Consider the following 19,011-nt stretch of genomic DNA (forward strand, 5'->3'; position numbering starts at 1 on the left):
ATCTTAATTTGATTTGTCACTGAAAAAAAAAGGACCCTTGCTTTTATGAGAAAGTTGATCTAAGTATGAGATCTTCGATGGAGCAGAGCAGTGAGAGCCACGTACTGAACATGCTGAAGTTACTGTTCTCGTACATGAGCACAGGACGTGGCGCTATCGAACAGCAAGTGTTTCAGATTTCCTTTCTTCTCTAGCCTTCTTTAGGAGGCTGGAAACTGAAATTGTGCTTTAGTCTTGATTCTTCCATTAATTTAAAGATCTCTTTACTTGCAGCTGGAGCATAATGCTTAACTGTCCCAGGCTGTCTGTTCTTTTCAGTAGGTTCAGTTTGGGAGTCATCTCGTTGGATGCACTGTGATAGTGCTGAGGGGGCTCTCTTTTGGCCAGTACACTCACCGGTGGTAAAGAGCTTCAAGGGTTAACCTGCTAGCTGACTGCAGAGTAGAGAGAAATGCTTTTTCAAGCATTATGCTGAAATGTTTTTATTATCTATGAAAAATAGGCAATATATCCATATATAGACTCGTAGGGTGATTTTGCTCTTGTTAAGTTTCCAGCTGTGGTAAGCCCCTGATATTGCTGACATTTTTGTAACATGGCTCTGGACTTATTCCGAAATCACTATCAGAAGAGGCTGAACTCTGATCCCATTGTACTTTTTTCGCAGAGAGCAACCTATTCCTCTTGCCAAAAAAAAAAAGTTGTGCATGCTGGAGTTCCTTGGAAAATTACTTCCTTTTCCTGCTTTTTTATGCACTAAAGTACAAATTGCCCATACTGTTGGTGAAGAGGAAGGTAATTTGTGATTAGAGACAGACCCATACCCTTGTGGAAAAGAAAAATGGTATAATGTTCTATAAATTAAAGGTCTATGAATTGCTTTATTGATCCCCTCTTCTAGCAGGAATTCTGTTAGTCCTTCATATTTGTATGTGGAAAAGTCCCAAAGCCGCTGTATTTGTGTGAAGGGATTTGCTGACTATGGTAGTGTGTAGGTGGAGAGGTTGTTTTCAGTCCGTTTAATCGTTACAGTATTCTTTATTGACTGATAATATGGAAGGTGAGTCTTTTGGGCAAGATTTTTGCGCAACTTCAAATACATATAAATATCTTTCCTGAGCTTTCTTTGTTTGATTTCGTACTGGATCGAATGCCAAAGGGCTTGTCAGGGACCAGGTGAAGGCTGGAAACCTGGAGTTCCCTCTGGTGGCTGACTGCTGTTGGGGAGAGCACAATTCATTATTTTTTTTTAAAGGAGTGATACTGTGAATACGAGTGGACTGAAAACTGTGTAAAATACTAATCTAAAATAGACTTCTGTCTTTCTGCAAGGCGGTCTTTACAGCTTTTGGTGTATCGCTGCCATGTTACCATAAAATTAAATGCTGCTTCTTTCAGACTGACTTTTTGCATAGAAAAGTGTTGTGGAGCAGGAAGCATCTTTGTAATGAAAGGATGCTATGTTAGAATGAGGAACTGGCTTTTCTCAAAACAGATTAAATTTTAAAATGTTAATAGTTGAAGAAATTGGTAGTGGTAATTATTGTGTCTGAAGAGAAAGTGCCCTGAGTATTCCATTCACAGCACCAGACGGATGTATGTATGAGAGCATCGCTAGGGAAAATGAATTTCCTAAGGGTTTTTTGGTTTGGTGTTTTGTTGTTGTGGGTTTTTTAACCACTTCAAGTTTAGAAGTCACTTAATAGCTTTAATTACTAAAGGTGACACTGATGTAGAGAATTATTAAAGACTGTTTTGCAATAAATGTGTTGCAAGCTTCACAGGTGTGGTTATGAGTGCTTGGAGTAAAAACGTCCGCCGTATGTGTGTGTCACCACGTTGTCTTCAGCAATTTACCCTTTGTAAATGGAAGCTTTTATTTGACATATGTGCATCATTAAAACAATCTCAATATTTGCTTCCTTCTTTATCTTACTAAAAGCTGAGATTGCACATTTTTTCAGAAAATAGAGGACATTCTGCAAATGGCTTAAGGAAAATAATATTTTGAGATGTGCCCTGAAACCCATAAGGTAGACTTCACAAAAGGATGTATGTCAATTTCTGGATGTAGATTTGTGCATGTGTGTGTATACACTAATCTGTGGTAACATGCCAATATTTACACTGCCACAACACAGTGTTTGGTCAGACTAGGAGGCTGCCAAATCCACCACTTGGAGTTGTCTGGCATGAAAATAATAAGCTGTTTGCAAAAGTCACTCCGTCTTGTTTATTGGGTCTGAACTGATTCTCTGCCTTCATTAGTGACCTTCTCTCTTATTGCATCCAAAGTCAGAGACATCCATCCTGTCCCCCCCTAAGTACTTTGTATATTCAGTGTCCTTGCAAAGTTTGTCTAGTGCTTTAAGTCTGGCTTATTTTACTTTAAAGCCTAAGTTTTATATTTTCTTAATGCTACTCATAGGGAATTTACGATATAAGATGAGTTGTCATGTAAAAAGCTGATTCGTAGTAGGTACCTTTCAGTCCTGGGATTATTTTTTTTTAATAGGGTACCATGGGTAATATGAAAAATAACACATATTACTCTGTGTGATTCAAAGAAAAAAAAAAAAAAAAAAAAAAAAAAGCCTGTGCCAAATGTGAACTGGTTGGAAAGAGATGTAGTTTTTGAGTATGTTTTCAATGTCTCAGTGAAGCTCACCAACTCAACCTCAACTGTCCTGTGTCTTCCCCAGAATCAGTTCTCTCTTGATTTTTTACTTTTCTTTTTTTTTCTTTTCCATCCAATTCAAAAACACTGTTCCCTTTGTCTCTTGTCTCTTTATCTGGGGAAGCTGTTAATTTTCCAGAAGTCTTTTGGGAAACCATCTTGACCGTGGTGCTGAATGTTTCCAGAAGAGGTTGACATCTGGACTTCTGAGTTCTGTTGAACTTTTTGTTTCATTCAGTCCTTTTTACACTTAGTTCCATTTTAGATGGAGGTACTTATAAAAAGAATCTGTGGTGAAACATACTTCCTTACCCCCCCGATCTCAACAGCAAAATGAATAATGACAAAACACTTGATTTTAAATTTTTGCTTTTGGGAACTTGTGTATTTGGTTTCAGAGCAGGAAAAAGTTGAAGAGATGGTTCCCATCAAGGAGAAAGAAATCTGCTCAGGTTGTTTGTGGGTTTTGCCCGGTAATTTCCTTTTAAGTATTTAAGCTGTCTGTATCCATGGTAATTTTCTGTACTCCTAAATGCTACTTTGGCGCTGTTTTGTTTCTTCTAGACTAGTTTTAGTGCAGGATCTCTCTTCTGAATCAGTAAATTCCAGTTAACTACTGAAACAATAAAAGAGCTGTTTATTTAGACTTTGAACTGGTCCCCGATATTTGTCTTAAGGGTTTTTGTAGTCTCAGCCTTACTTGGATCTTTGCTTGAAGTCACAGTCACCATTTGTCGCAAGGAGAGAATACTAACCAGAAGATTTAAGCTTTAGATTTTTTTTATTTTTTTTCTCTTTATTTTTTTTTCCCCTGTTCTTTTGGGAGTGGTGCAGACACAGTACAGACCTTCAAGTCTAACTTGGTACCTTGCTTTTGGAAACAGGGGGGAATGTACTAGCAGGCTTCAGAGGTAGCCCTTTCTTTTAAATTAAGAGCCATAAAAAATGTAATTTCAAGAAGCTGACTTGGTCTGGAAATCTCTTGATCTTTCAGTTAAAAAAACTTAACCTCTCTACTTAAGTAAATTGCTATTTGGGGTTCATTTGAGGCATGTTTTTAAATTGTTCTAAAGTAAACAAGGGTAGCTGCATATGTCAGCACAGCAGTTGCCTGCAGCTGGCTTTATGTCCAGGGAAAGATATCTGTGGCTTTGAGTTCATGCCTGTGTAAGTCTCTGTATTCTTGCACTGTTAACTCATAGAATGCTTGCCATCTTCATGTTTGAAACACTGTGATGTAGAATACCAGGGGGAAAAAAGTATTCCTCTGTCTTACTTAATAGACCAAATTGTTTTTTATCAATACGTATATTCTACTTAATTACCTACTGCTTAGACATTTGGGGTGAATTATCCAGCCTTGCGCCCTGAGAGAACAGCCAGGACACTGCTGTTCTGAGCAAGCTGGCTGTTTTTGAGGGGCTAGAAATTGCTAATGAGAAGTTTTTTGCAGGTTTAAGAATTCCCTTTGTGATATCTTACTGCCGTCTTTTGTCCTTTATTGATTATATTAATGATTCCCTCTAAATGTTTGTTTTACAGATTGAGGAAAGGCCAGAAAAAGACTTTGAGAAGGTAAGAAGGATCTTAAGAATTATTCTCGCAGTAGTTCTTTCTTCACGTTCTTTTTCGTAGATAGAACTCGCAGTAAACGTACAGAAATCTTCTATAAAATCCATTGTGGATTTGAATTGTAGGAGCCTTCTACTACTGCTGCGTTTTTGAGGACAAACTTTTCAACCTCTGGTCATTCAGATGTTAAGTAGTTGACCGTCAACAGCAGTTGGCTGAAATTACTTTAGGCTAAGCCACATGAATACTGTGTTTGTTTATTAATTGTAGTTATGGTATTATGCAAAAAAAAAATGATAAAAAAAGATACTGCAGTAGTGAGAAGTTGGCTTAATGCAAACCCTCAGTACAGTAAAACAGTTCATGTGGCTACTGCTGCAGAGTAGCTACATGTCCATGAAAGGAGAGGAGCTTGAGAGGTAGGCAAAAGCATCTAAAAAATGTATTATTACAAGTTTTGAAAATATCTGGCAAGATGATACTGGCCCCCAAAGAAAGATTTTGTCTAATTAAGCATTAATTATTAGAAGCTGAGTCGTGCAAACTCCTCTTACAATAGTGCTTAAATACATCTGATCTGCCTTTACTCATTAGTTTCCCTTGTTAAATCTTGATCTTTTGATTTTTCTTGGTAGACAGCTACATTTTAATAGAATCTTTAGAAGTGCAAGTGCTAGTGTAATGTGTGTAATTAAAAAAAAAAACAAAACCAAAACCAAAAAACAACCTTCCCCTCAAATAAAAAAAAAAAATCACGCACCCCCCACCCCTCGAAAAACATACAAAAAAACAATGTATCTAGAAAAAAAAAGTTATAACCATTTTTGACTGTGTGTAATTGTAGGGAGCGCGTACTGTCTCAAGTTTATCAGCAGCTACCTTAGCTTCTCTGGGTGGGACTTCTTCACGAAGAGGCAGTGGAGATACATCCATCTCAGCTGATACAGAAGCATCTATTAGAGAAATAAAGGTGAGAAATACTTCAGACTAGCATAAATTATTAAATATCCTTTAGACTTCTTTCCAAAAAAGAAACTGGCTTGTCTCCCACTCCTGCTAGTTCTGACAAAATGAATCGTATGCTGTAAATGGCAAGTGAATAGCTTTATTAGAGAGATGCTGCTGGAAGCTAGTGTGTATCACGGGATTATTTGGGTAAAGTCCTACAGCGTGTGATAGCAGAACAGGCTGATAATAACAGACACATCTTATCCTAATGTAATGAAATAGGAAGTGGACTCAATATAGCACACTGATAGGACTGAAATAATGCAAGAAACACTGCACTTACTGGATGCTAATTTGAGGAGGGGGCTGTATTTTGTAATCTAATTCATGATTCCGTGGAGTTAGACACATTTGAATAGCCTATAACTATGTGATCCAGTGTTCATATCAGGTGCTATTCTGAGTAGTCCACAGCTAAATTGTTTTTGTAATCTGTTTTTAAATGCTCCATCCTGAAGACTATTTTAAATGGGGAATCTCAATTTGGTTAACTTTCATGCATGTGACTTGCAACTCTTCTGAAATGGCAGCCGGTTAAAACACCTGGAATTTGTATTAGGACTTCAGATACAAGCAGGTCTGTTCCAGTTTCAGCATTGTGAAACAGCTGAGAGAGAGCCATTTGCTGGTGACCAAGGACAAAAGAGAAGAGACAGTGTGAAATAGGGCTTACAATTAAATTTTGTGTGACATACAGTTTTCATAGTCTTTCCTGTATCTCTAGTACAGATGTTTCGGGCTTGCTTTGGCAGCCCTCACCCTTAATACCAGAATTCCTCAAAGAGGGTGATAATCAGTGAAAGGGGTTGAGAAGGGCTGTATGGCTGGAGTAGGTAATTGTTGGAGGCTTTGAAGCTGGGTCTGCGTGTTGTCCTTAACATTGAAGATTTCATGTTTTCCAGTCAAGAAGAGCAGAATTAGCATAAACTTCTAAGCAAGAAATGTCAATGTCTGGCAAGGCTTCAGGTTAGGATCAGACCCCTTAATCTGTGTGGTAGAAATACTTAAATGAGAATTTTGCATACTTGCTGTTCCCTCTCAGCTGCACTTCTGCCCCTTAGTTTCAGTGGCATCATTCATGTTTCTCGCCGTTTCTCTCAGGATATCTATGAGTTAAAGGACCAGATTCAGGATGTAGAAGGCAAATACATGCAGGGACTGAAAGAAATGAAGGTACTGGTTTACTGCAGACTGGGAATGTGATCATTAACACTAGCTAAACATTGAGAGTCAGTGTGGGACCTAGAACTGACCTTGCATGCTGTGCTTCTGGGAGGGGTTGTAAATTGTGTGAAAAGCATCTCATTAACTGGAAAATTATCTGTTATGACCTGGACTGATTGTGGTGAGAAATGCTTCCAAATGTTAACTGAAAGGCTGCTGATTACTATTTGTTGCATGCCATTTTTATTGTTTTGAGAAGGTGATAATTTTGTTAGCAAATTGAAATTATTGGGTTTTTTTAATAGTTTCCTAATCCAGGAAACTTCCCAATTATTGGAAGATGAACTAGAAGTCATGTCCTGCAGTGCTATAAAAAATCGGAGTTTAAAAGCTTGTATGTTTTTGTTTTGATAAGGTCTAGCATGCCTTTCAAAAGTTGTGCATGTGAGGTGGCAACTGTCATTCTGTTTTCATATTTAGATCACAGAAGACACCCTTAAACAATTATTGTAAAAAAACCCCTCAATATAACAAAGCTTGTTACGTGAAGAATGCACACTCTTCTATCTCAGTTGGCACTAAAGGAGTGCTTACTACTTCCGTGAAGCTGTAAAGGGGTTTTGGTGCAACAACTAACTTGTGCATCTGTGTACCACCGCTTCATAAGTGAGCAGCAACATCAGCTGCGTTTTTTGGAAAAGGCAGTCTTACAAATATGTGTGTAGAAATCCAAGTGTGTAATGCAGCGTTTATCAGCATTAATTGCAGACTGTGTCATCTGCTCGGTGCTGTGACAGGTGAAGATGCTGCCATCTTGAGTTGTCAATGGAAAAAGAGGAGTTTGGCCCTTTTCCTGTAAAATCTGTTTTTTCCACTGATCACTGTGTAGCAGGTGCAGCAAAATAATCACACTACATAAAACTTGCAGGGCGCTTTTCAGTTCATGTCTGTTAGGCTGCCTTTTGTGGTGATTTGTACCTAGGCTGCATCGCTTGATGCCAAGGCAACACAACAGCATGCTGGAGGAGTGGTGCAGCAACTGCCTTAACTTCTAACTTGCATATACTTCCTTTTCAGCAAATTTCTGAGGCTGGATTATACGGCCGTTTCCAAATCCTGGTGGCTTTCCTGTGCTTGGTGTTTCTCATCCTTGGGCTGGAAAATGCACCAAAACACAGTTTGTGTTTGGAACTGTACAAATTCATGTCCTTAAAGACAAATTATCTTATTTGTTAATAGAAATGTGAACTAAACTGATTCAGACTTAATTTTCTCATAACTGTCACCCGTGTTAAAGGAAGTATATGAAACTCACCTCTGCTTTTAGATGGAATTATTAGAATTACTTAAGTTCCAAGAGAAGTTGCTTGACCTCTAAACTAAAATGTTGATGTGAGTGTCCTCCTTGTTTGTGTATTGGCACTGTTTATGTAACACTTTTATTTCTGTATTAAAATAGTGCAAAATTTGACCACACGATATGGAAAATCATCTTGATCTTTATTTTACCATCATTTGTTTTTATAAATATCTCCGTATCTTATATTCAGGTCAAGTTGATAGGAGGGGTTTTCAAGACACTGGGTATTGTATCTTACAGAGTAAATTTGTGAAGAAGGGTTGTGAGATAGGAAACCTAATGAAAAATGATGCATCAGGTCACAAAAGCTGCAGCTTTTTCACAGCAAATTCTAATTCCTGAGTCAGTGTATTTACTGGTTCTCACACTGCAGGGATCCCTGAAATTTCTGTGAAATGCGTTAATTTCAGGCCTAAGGCATCTAAAATGATCTTATATCAAGGCCAGTTTACCTTTAAAAAAAAATAAATTCCAATTTGTCATCTCGAGCAGCTGCTTTGAGCTGCCAGTATGCAGGGGCGGGGGGAGGAGGAAGGAAGAAAACCCTGAGAAGGCAGAAGCTGAAGCAGCAGAGAACAGGAAACATTTTATCCATCCTGAGGTAAGGTTCCTTGCTTGTAGACAGAAGTCTGGTGGGAACAGAGGGGAGGCCATCCTCACCTTGAGAAAGTGGGTAAGCCTCTCTAGCACATGATTGGCGTTGGTTTCCATAGGAGTAATTAACATTCTTGTGGTTTAGTATTTAATTTTCTTGTTGAAGGTCTTGACTGGCAAAGTGTCCTTTATAAATGACTCTGTGGCTGCTTATTCTTTGCAGGACTCTCTAGCCGAAGTTGAAGAGAAGTATAAAAAGGCTATGGTGTCAAATGCTCAACTAGACAATGAAAAAACAAATTTCATGTACCAAGTAGATACCCTGAAGGATGCACTCTTAGAGTTAGAAGAACAGCTGGCAGAATCCAGGCGGCAATATGAAGAAAAAAGTAAAGTATGTATATACCTATGGCATGTTATTTAACAGAGGGGTGTTGGGGGGGGAGCAGAGACCTTTGGGAGGAGACAACTTAATTACTATTCAAGATTTTAAATAAGTTTTATTTAAACTGTTTTAGTTATTGTTAAAGCAAGTGGAATAGCAGCACATCGTGTGTTTTGTGATCGTAAATATGGGAATCATCCCTAAGTTCCTGTGTTATAAAGCAATTGCTGAAGAAGTGAAGAAATGTTTTATATAGTAAAGCTACATTGATATTATCACATGTCCTTTTATATTCCATTTTTAAAATAAATACAAAAGATTTGTTCATAGTGACTTCTGGAGCATTTTTAGAGAGTCTCTTCCAAAGCCCTCTGAGTTGTGCAGTTTATATAGTTAAGGCAGCTATGTGGTTGAGTGTTGTTAAGTTTTACGTGCAGCATCTGACAGTGAGTTGGTGTTAAATAATAAAGCTGTGGCTTATGTTAGCTGTTCAGAACTGGCATTTTAGCTTGGGGCATTTGACCTAGTGCACTTCAAAACACATAGTTCCTAGAAGATAGTGTGGGGGGTTATTTTGGTTTTTTGATTTTTTAGAGTCCACAATGTCTAGGTAACTTTTAGGACACAGCTGTGTAGAAAGATTGGGTTAAATTCCCATCCATTCATCTCTGAAGTCTGTAGGACTTAAGTGTAAGAGCTATTGATGGCCAGCCTGCTGCCTAGCTTATGAAACTGGCTAAACTATGTCTGTCATTTCTATATTTCATGGAATAATACTTTCTTGAAAAAAGGACAAATAAGATAAAAAATGTACTCTTGTGGGACTGTGATTAGAGGAATATTCAAGAATTGCATTGTAGTAAACATTTTCATTGTGTTTAGGCTTATTTTCTCTTTTTTCCTGTGGGATTCTATTTTTGATCAATAAAAATGTAATTAATATTTCATTATTCATAGGAATTTGAGAGGGAGAAGCATGCTCATAGCATATTGCAGTTTCAGTTCACAGAAATCAAAGAGGCTTTGAAGCAAAGAGAAGAAATGCTTGCAGTAAGTAACTTTTTTTTTTATGACTTCTTTGATTGGTGTGTTGCTGGTTAGCAGTAGGAGTGTAGAAGGTGAAGCATGGAGAATTTTATTCCCTACTCAAATATCTCACCTGAAGAAATCTTAGTATGTCAGGCTGAACAGGTTCAGAGCTGGCTAATGGAAATAATACTTTCGTAAGTATTATCTGAAGTTGGACTGTTTTGCCTTGTCCGTAAGATGATACAAGCTGTGTTTTGAACAGCTGTTTGTGGAGATGCAGGGGAAACTGCTGGAATGGTCTAACTTGTTTTAAGTCATTTCATGGACAGTAAGATTATTTTCAGGAGCATAGGCTTAGCTGAGATGTCAGAAACTGTGAACCTGTGCATGCAGATACTCTTTAGCACCTGACTTTTTTCATTCTTTGGCATCACTGCAATCTTGACCTTCTTTGTTAATCTGTTACCTGCTTTCTGTCTTCTTGTTTTGCTCCCGTCTCTCAGGAAATCCAACAGCTGCAACAGAAACAGCAGAGCTATGTCAGGGAAATTTCTGATCTTCAGGAGACAATAGAGTGGAAAGACAAAAAAATAGGGGTAGGACTGTCAGCTTCTGAAATGCATTCAGAGTGGCACTGTCATTCTCCAGCTGATCCCGCTTTTGCAAAACCTCATGAATAAAATCCTCCTCAGTGACCTTGCTTGGTGTGGCTGTCTTACTAAATTACCCGTGAACTAGCAAATAGCAAATTTTGTCTTTGGCCAGTATCATAAAATCCAAGAAGAATTTAGCAGCTGGTCTGATTTCAAAACCTAGGGTAATTTATTTGCTGTGGTGCATAATTTCTATTTGCCATATTGAGAAAGGAAGTGCTATTTATAACGCAATTCCATCAGCACTGAATTTTCGCTTATTCAGATGTAATCTGCAGACTGAGCAGAAACTGGAGTGGGATGAAGACGCAACAGAGCTATTTATGGGCTATTGGGATGAAAGCCTCCATGTCTCCCTTGCTTCTCATCCCTTCCCACACTCTATCAAAGCCAAATGGAAACCCACTCTTAAAGAAAAGCATGGCTTTCTTTTCTAACCATGGGCACTGAAAGACTTTCTGAATATAAGAGAAAGAAATCTGGTAACTTGCCCGTGCTTACGATGTCCAGCAACTTGCAACTCAAAATTGTCTAATTTCTGTTTCTGTTCCGTTTGTACTTACATAGACCTATTGGGGGGGATTCAGTAGCAAAATATGCATTTGCACATGGTACATCCCAGTCTAAAGATGACTTAATGGCAGCTTGCAAATTAATTGAGATCTACTGCACCCATGGTGGTAGCCCATGGAATAAAAGGGCTATTAAAATCCACTTTCATTCCCTTCTATTGACACTTGGGAATGGCACTGGGTTTTCAATGTGTGTGTTGAAGTAATAAGGACATGAATTAACTTGTCTAGCAGAGAAGAATGAAAAGTGGATCCTCATTTGAAGGATCCCTAATGAAAGATTGGACTCTGGATGTCTTTAGCAGGAATTCCTGGTTATTGAATAAGCTGTGCATTTCTTGGATTTGAAGCTTATCTGTGTGTTTGTAAACTTGGTCCTTTAACCTGTAAACTTTACCTTTTTCATACATGCTGATTCCATCAGTCTGCGAATATCTTAAATCTACTCATGCTTGTTTACACTTGCTTTTCATGGTCTTTACTTGTTTCCCTTCCTTTCTTCGTATCTCCTCGCCCTCTGTCTGTGTTGGGAACTCAGGCGTTAGAGAGGCAGAAAGATTTCTTTGATTCCATAAGGAGTGAGCGGGATGACCTTAGAGATGAAGTGGTTGTGCTGAAGGAGCAACTGAAGGTATGCAAGAGGAATAAAATAAACTTATATTCCACTGTTGACCTTTTCCTCCTGTGTGTTTTTGCAGAAAACGTAAATCTAGCTCACTAGCAGCGATTCCATGTTTCCTGTAAGTTGCTATTTCAGGGATTTTCAGTATGAAGTCCTTCCCTCTAATATTGACTGTGAGCTTTTAGTATAGACTATAGTATTAAGTAGTTGCTTTTGTGGGAGATGCTTCTCTGAGGGACACTTTATGCAGCAGATTTACATTTACAAAAAACCTGGGATCACATGCTTTCTATCGTAAAGGCTAAACTGAGAACTGTAATATTCTGTGCTCTTTTCTGACTTCCAGCCATGTTTAATGGAGCAATTAAAGCAATTGTTTATTCAGAATATCAAGAACACTTGAACAATCCTCCCCTTTCTGAGCAGCAGGCTCTAAAGCATTGCTTTTGCTTCTCCACAGAAACATGGAATAATCCCAGACTCTGACATAGCCACCAACGGGGAGACGTCAGACATTCCTGATAATGAAGGACACTTGGATTCTTCCAAGACTGTTCCAGGCACAACTCAGGCATTAAAGGCAGGAGGAGATGGGACGCTAGGTAAGTGCTGTATTGTCCCTTCATGTCTTCCTGTCTGTCCATCCATCCATTCATTCATCTTTGCTTGGAGTTTGGGCGTTTCTTAGTGGGACAATTAACGCATCACGCAGCATGCTACTTGTTGAATCACTTCCTGTGCATTTTTCTGCTTAATATCGATTACCACTTCAAGTATGTTGTGCAGTTTCCTGCAAAGGCAGGGTTCATTTCCCATTCAAGGCAACAAAGGACGAAAATACAAATATTCCATTACAGATAAGTAGCCATCATTGAGATTACTATTTAAACCCTGAATCTGAAAATTGTCCCAGAATAATCCTACTGTTGTGCAATATTTTTCAGCACATACCTTAAAGAATCAGGAAAAAAAGCTTTTTAGTTTCCTATAAAGAACTTGTACGTTGGTTCATTGATATACAGGAGAACTGCAAGTGTCTGCTGAACAACAGTGCTGTACTATTAAGCAGTTAATCATAATACTTACACATTTTTTACTTGTTGGTTTAACACTTAAATTCAAAGAACAGGAACAAGATGGATAGCATTAGGAAGGAGAAATCTGGTTGGCAAAAACATTCTTTTTGCACAGTTGTGGTGAATGGCCACTCTGAAACTTTTATACTAGTGTAAGGAAAGGAAATAATACATTTGGTTATGGGGGGGGGGGGTTGTTTGTTTTTCTAAATGAACATGCTAATAAATAGCAACAGGCAGCCAACTGTTGTAAATGCAAGTTACCTTGCTTCGAGCTGTTTTTTCTTAATCAGTTTTTGTGTGGAAACAATACAGAACACGAAAACCAAGGTAAGGGTGTATTTTTAAGTGTAATATGTTTTCTAACTCTCCTTATCCTGTTTTTTTTTGAAATAGCTACAACATAGACCCAAAAGCTAACTGCTGAAACCACAAACATTTGTTTTTATATCCGTTGCTTCTAAATCTAAGTTGAAGAAAAGCTGTTACCTAAAATAAAAAAAAAAAAAAGGTAAAGTTTATATCCAAAAAACCCCACAGAATTTCCCATCACTTTGTGTGGATGAAGTGGCTGTAAGGGCCACTAAGTACCTGAGCTTTGATTGGTGTTGGTAATGCTAAACAGCTGAACCATTTGCTTGCCAATCAGATTTTATGTTCAGTTTGTCATGATGCATCACTGATGATGCCTGTTTATGATACTTAGGAGCAAAATATTACAGAATAATCTTTCATTGCTTCATTATAATGGCATCAGACATTCCTGCATGCATAAAGTGGTGTCAGGGTTAAAGCTGTAGAGAGCAGTGCTGAGGGAAAAATCATCTTTACTTCTAGTGTTACATCTGCAGGTATTACTGTTAAATTGCACTGCTTGAAACAGTTGTTCTCATCTACAAAAGCTGTAATTCACACAGCCAAGAGCATACATTTTTTACTTTATGAAGATACAAGCCAGCACCAGAGACTTCTTGCTTTGAGGGTGGTGGTGAATTTCACTGATCAAAAACCCCAGACCCTTACTAATTCAATCGCTGCTTTGCCTCACGTAATTGGCAAAAGCTGATCTCTTATTAACCTATTCTTTGATTCATTCTCTTTCGGGTTTTAAAGGGGGCGGTAAGTGCAGTGGTCTGGTCCCTTCAACTTTCTCAATGGTCTTTTAGGCAAAGCCAATGAAGTGGACATGAAAAATGAGATTTTGGAGGATGTGGGGAAAAGAGAAATCTTGCAGAATACTGAGCATGAGGAACACAGAGAGGAGTCTGAGGAGCAGGAAGTACAGACATTGCATGCTGATGAAAATGCAAAGGCAGAAAAAATGGTTGAAGAATGTGATGCCTTGTCAACAGTGATGTTATCAGACAGTAGGTGTACAGAACAAATTGTAAGCCTTACTGAACGTGTATCAGGGAACACTTCTTCAAATGATGATAGTGACGCAGATGATTTGAGAAAGGTGACAGAGTCTGCAGGCACAGCAGTCCAGCAGCCTGTTAGTATGGAGGCTGAACACTGTGACTTAAATGCAAGGATAAATCAGAACTCTGATCTGGGTGCTCTGCAAGTTCATCGGATTTTTGAGACTCCTCAGGAAATGCATGGTGACTTCAGTACAGAGCATGAACTGGAATACGCTGCACCCAAACAGGAAGAACAAGAGGATCTTAAAACTAGGTATGCCTTGAGTGATAATGAAATGGATCAAGAAGCTGACATTACAAGTGAGAGCTGTGAGCTGGTTTCTGACCAGGCAGGGATACCAGAGATTACACTAGCAGGCGTGCTTAGCAAAGAGGTAAATGTGGAGAGTCACACTGAAGAACTCCAGCATTCAGAAGAAAGTGCTGAAAACAAGGTTACAAATGTCTTGGAAGAAAAACTTGCTGAAAGCAAAGGCTGCACTGATGCAAGAACTGATGAAATGGCAGGTTATAGAGCTGAAGAAGAAAATGAGGTTGGAAACGCAGCTCAGATTCAGACAAGGGAAACGGAGTCTGTGGGTTTGGAGGAGACACGACGATGTGAAAGTGGTGTCCCAGCAGATACAATTGAAAAGGAAGGTGGAGGACATCAGGCACATATCCAACCAGTTTTTTCAGAGAACAGTTCTTCAGCATCATCAGAGGAACAAAACATGCAAAATAAAACTGAGCTTGAAAATGCTACAGCTCAGATGGACAGACAGAAGGCAGTAAAAGAGTTAGAGAAGTGTTCAGATTCTGCAGGAACAGGTAGGCAAGATAAGGCATCTGTGGAGGCTGTAGGCTGTATTACTGAGGGAAAAGAAAGTGTGCTGCAGCAGGCAGAGCCAGACACAGACGTGAAGGAGGTGATGGCTCAGGAAACCAGTTTAGACCCAAGTCTTTTAGATGACAAAATTAAGAAGTCAGAATTGGAAACAGGAGATGAGTCTGGGAAGGAAAAGGGAAGTAGGAGAGAATGGGTAGAAGATTTAAAGCCAGAGGTAGAAGTTCAAACAGTTCAGTGTAATGAAGAAACAATGGGGGATACAGTGGGAGAGAAAAATACCCCTTTAGACCACGAAGTGCAGAATGTAGTTAAACAAGAGGAAGGTGAATCCAAAGAGGAGTCAGCTGTAGTTGTTAGTGTAACTGCTGAAAACAAAGTTGATAAAGAAACACTGGAAGAAAATGAGCAAGACTTAAAGCTTGCAGGCCACCATGGTGGTGGATTTGTTTCTGAGGAAGGTGCAGATAATTCCCTGGCACAGAAAGCAGAGCAGGATGAAAATGTTAGTGAAAAAGTTGAACTGGAGGGTCAAGCAGAGGAAGGACTGGAAGATGATGGTGATGCATTTGATTTTGATGAGGAGTCAAAACAGATACTAGAAACTGGTGAAAAATGTAATGGAGAGAAAGCTGATACACAGAAAGAAGAGGGTGGTGGAGCAAATGGTGCTGTTGGAAAAATTGCCCAAACAGGTGAAGCTGGAGAAGGAACAGACAAAATAGAAACTGAAGACACCTTGACTGAAGATGACAGCTTGCAGCATAAAGAAGGAGATGAGCTTGAAGAAACAGGGCTCTTGCAAGGGGAATCATCATGGAAAACTGATGAGAAGACTGATGTGATGGAAGATGAAATCAAATCATCAAACTCTACTAAAGTGGGAAAAATACCAGATGAAAAAGTTTTGGAACAGGATTTGGAAAGTGCTGACAATAACAAGGATGAAAGCAAGGAGGATTTGCAGGGTGGTAGAAGGGGTAAGGGTAAATCCAGAGATGACTGTACAATATCGTAAGTTCAAAGTCTCAAGACTACATGAATTATATGCCATTTGATCAGCCCCAGTACAGAAGCATGCACTTTGCACAATACATCAGACCTTAGGAATACGCTTAAAGTTTTTTCTTTATAGGTAACTCTCATCATAATACAACGTTATATGAAGTGGTAATTATGCAAGTATTAAATTATTCACTGACATACCTAGCCATAAGTAAACGTGCGTGGGTTTGGTTTGCTGTTTCTCAGGTTAAAAGTTTTATCACCAAAAGAGCAAGCTTTGCAAATCAACTATTCAGACTGTCTTGCAATTAAAGTACTTTTAGTGTGGATAACTGCTGCTGAGGAATTTCTATAGGAAATGATATTTTTGTCTAGCCTAGATGATAGGTGTCTTGAATGTACTTATATGCATACTTCTGCGTACTTACATGCATTAGGTCTACAGGAAGCACATTAACACTTCATGAAGGAACTCGGTAGATCAGCAACACTGATCTGATGTTGAAACTTCTTTCTGCATTATTAAAGCCTTGGAACCAATTTATTTTTTACTGTGGAAAAGATACTCTTATTCCACTTGGTGTGTATTTCTAATATGGTCACATTCCAAAGTATCGTTAGATCACTGTGAATCTGCATAGTCTAAACACTTTGGAAGAACAGTTTGAGGAAAATGTAACATACAGGTCTTAGTTTGCTGAAAGGAATGAATATATACATGTTTACTTCTTCTAGGCACTTTGTACCACAATAAGCCTTTTGCACCATGTCTCACATGGGTTTATTTTTTCTGAAGAAAGTGTCAATATACACTTTAATGTGTACTTCAACTTGCTATCAAGTACTGCCTAGCTATGAATATATTAAATATCTATTTTTCCAAGTATATTTTTGTTTAAAGTTGCATTTCCTTACTGCATTGTATTTTTTTTTGAAAACTATGATTCTGAAAGAATGTTTTTGTCTCTGAAAAATTCTTACCTCTTCCTTTCTGGAAAGAAGATGACTTTGCATGTCTTAATTCTTGTTGGATATTGGACCAAAGACGATTGTTGTGTATACTAGCCCCCATGCCTTTTTGAAAAGCTGGATTGCTTTGAATTGCTGGTATTGATTAGACCCTCTGATTCCATTGGTATATTTTTTCTTGCATCATTGATAGTGTTTGGGGTGCGTATTTTAAGTATGCATATTTTGCATACTTAAAACAAGGTTAAATTAATTTTTTAAGCAATGAATGTCCCAGGGAAATGGGGATTGAGGAGCTGGGGAGGGGGCTATGGAAGGCTGTACTTTGTGTTGATGTTACACAGTTGATGAAGCACAGACTGCAAAATTTCAAGATGTATATCAAAATGTACTGAGCTGTATATAATTGAAATAAACATATTTTATACTTTCAATTGCCTGTCTAGAGCACTGTTTATAAATCTGCATAAATATTTATTTAAATCTGTATCGTGTCAAATACATTTTTCTGCAGCTTTGTTAAATTTACGGTGTTGTGCTACATAACTAGAAGAGCTGTTTTACTGGGAACAGGCAGGCTGTTCTGAATAGCTGCTTGGGGCTGCTGGTGTGACTTCATGGGACATCTTCTCACTCTCCCAAGTACAGCTTACCCCTTTTATTTGCACCAGGACCAATTACTTGCTGGGCCACACATTATGCAAGTCATACAGATTAAAAACAGCTGCTTCTCACCCCATGCTCCCCTCCAAGCAGGAAGAGACATTCAGGATCTGTGGCTGATTAGGGGATGTTAGGTCAACTGTACCACTGAAGCAGCACCCTAGTTAGCAATACCTCAAGTCAACCACAATGCCAAGGTAACACAAGTAGTTTTTTACTTACAAACAGGCCTGTGCAATAGCGCTGGTAACCACTACCACCCCCTCTCTGTGTCCTGCTTTCCCAGGCCTTCCCAGGGCCCAGCTCCACGCATCAGCCCTCTATTAAGCTCCTTTGCTTAGGAAAACCATGAATTGGTGCAGTGAGTAGCCTGGGAATCGTTATCAAAGTGAAATTTAAGTGAGATGAATGTCACACTCCAATTATTCATTGTAGTATCTTTGTACAGCCATTATCCTTATTTCACATACAGATGAGAATTTTAATTAGCTGTCCTAATTCAGTAGATTGCTTTTTTTCTGCTCACCCCTTCTCAAGGTCCTCAGATCCTTGATATGTTGGAAAAATGTCTCCTAAATGCAAAATTAAGGTGACTCTGCAGAGATACCTATTAAAGTTAGTGTTCTGTGTTAGTGTGGTTTCAAGATAAGTGAAACCTAAGAGACTTTCATCTATACATGCAGAAAACTTTTCTACATGAATGGCCATTTTAGCAAACTGATTTTTGATGTGGTCTTGTGAATCCTGCTGCCAGCATGTCATCTGTCACAGTGGGGTGCATAGATGTCTATAATGAGGGGAGAGAGAACTGATGGTGAGGTGAGATTTGAAGGTTCATCCCAAAATGCTGACATCCGTTTTGCAGGGAAGGAGGTTGTGAGGAGCTGATCACTGGAAGCTGCAGGAGGTGTCCTTTCTTCCGGCAGGCGTTTCACCCCACAGTGGTGGTTGTTAATGAAAGTTACTTAGCGGTGTGCACAACTAAGTTATTTTCAGGAACAAGGTGGATTATTTGGCCCTTTTGGAGTCAGTAAGTTCAGGCTAATTTTGTAGTGGCCTAGAGGTTTCCTTCTGCATCAGTCCTTGTTCTCTTTCTGAAACTTAGAACTTAATGTTTTGGTCTCTGCTGACTTGTGACTCCTAACTCTCTGTCCAAGTCTGAATATCTCAGACCTTTCTTTTACGATTTGCTCTCCTTGCTCTCTTCGTTGACCTTTATTTTTCTTCTCAATCTTTCATCTTTTACAGAATTTGTCTTAAACTTCCTTTCCTTCCCATATAGATATGTGAAATTGTTTTATTATTTTGAAGGGGGTTGTACTTGTAAATTTCTTACTCGTGATAGTTTACAAAAATGTGGTTTGTTTGTTGTTTTTGTTCATTTTGTTTTTCCATAGCAATGCTCAGGTGTA

General features: G+C 38.7%; 1 protein-coding gene across 20 annotated transcripts in view; it reads left to right on the plus strand.

Moving 5' to 3' along the window:
* LRRFIP1 (LRR binding FLII interacting protein 1) overlaps positions 1-19,011 on the plus strand; it is a 109,626-nt gene that overhangs the window by 84,699 nt on the left and 5,916 nt on the right. For 12 of the 20 annotated variants that reach the window (XM_080399818.1, XM_080399829.1, XM_080399832.1 and 9 more), the window contains 8 exons: positions 4,220-4,252; positions 5,094-5,219; positions 8,599-8,769; positions 9,718-9,810; positions 10,293-10,385; positions 11,553-11,645; positions 12,097-12,238; positions 13,879-17,370. In XM_080399818.1, coding sequence (XP_080255944.1) covers positions 4,220-4,252; positions 5,094-5,219; positions 8,599-8,769; positions 9,718-9,810; positions 10,293-10,385; positions 11,553-11,645; positions 12,097-12,238; positions 13,879-15,980 — 2,853 coding nt within the window. In that variant the 3' untranslated portion in view covers positions 15,981-17,370. Of the gene's footprint in view, positions 1-4,219; positions 4,253-5,093; positions 5,220-5,240; positions 6,431-8,598; positions 8,770-9,717; positions 9,811-10,292; positions 10,386-11,552; positions 11,646-12,096; positions 12,239-13,878; positions 17,371-19,011 lie in introns of those variants that run through there. The other 8 variants (XM_080399831.1, XM_080399824.1, XM_080399826.1 and 5 more) reach the window with 5 other exon arrangements.

The sequence above is a fragment of the Falco punctatus genome (assembly GCF_963210335.1).
Source record: "Falco punctatus genome assembly, chromosome: 8".
NCBI classification, from domain to species: Eukaryota; Metazoa; Chordata; class Aves; order Falconiformes; family Falconidae; genus Falco; species Falco punctatus.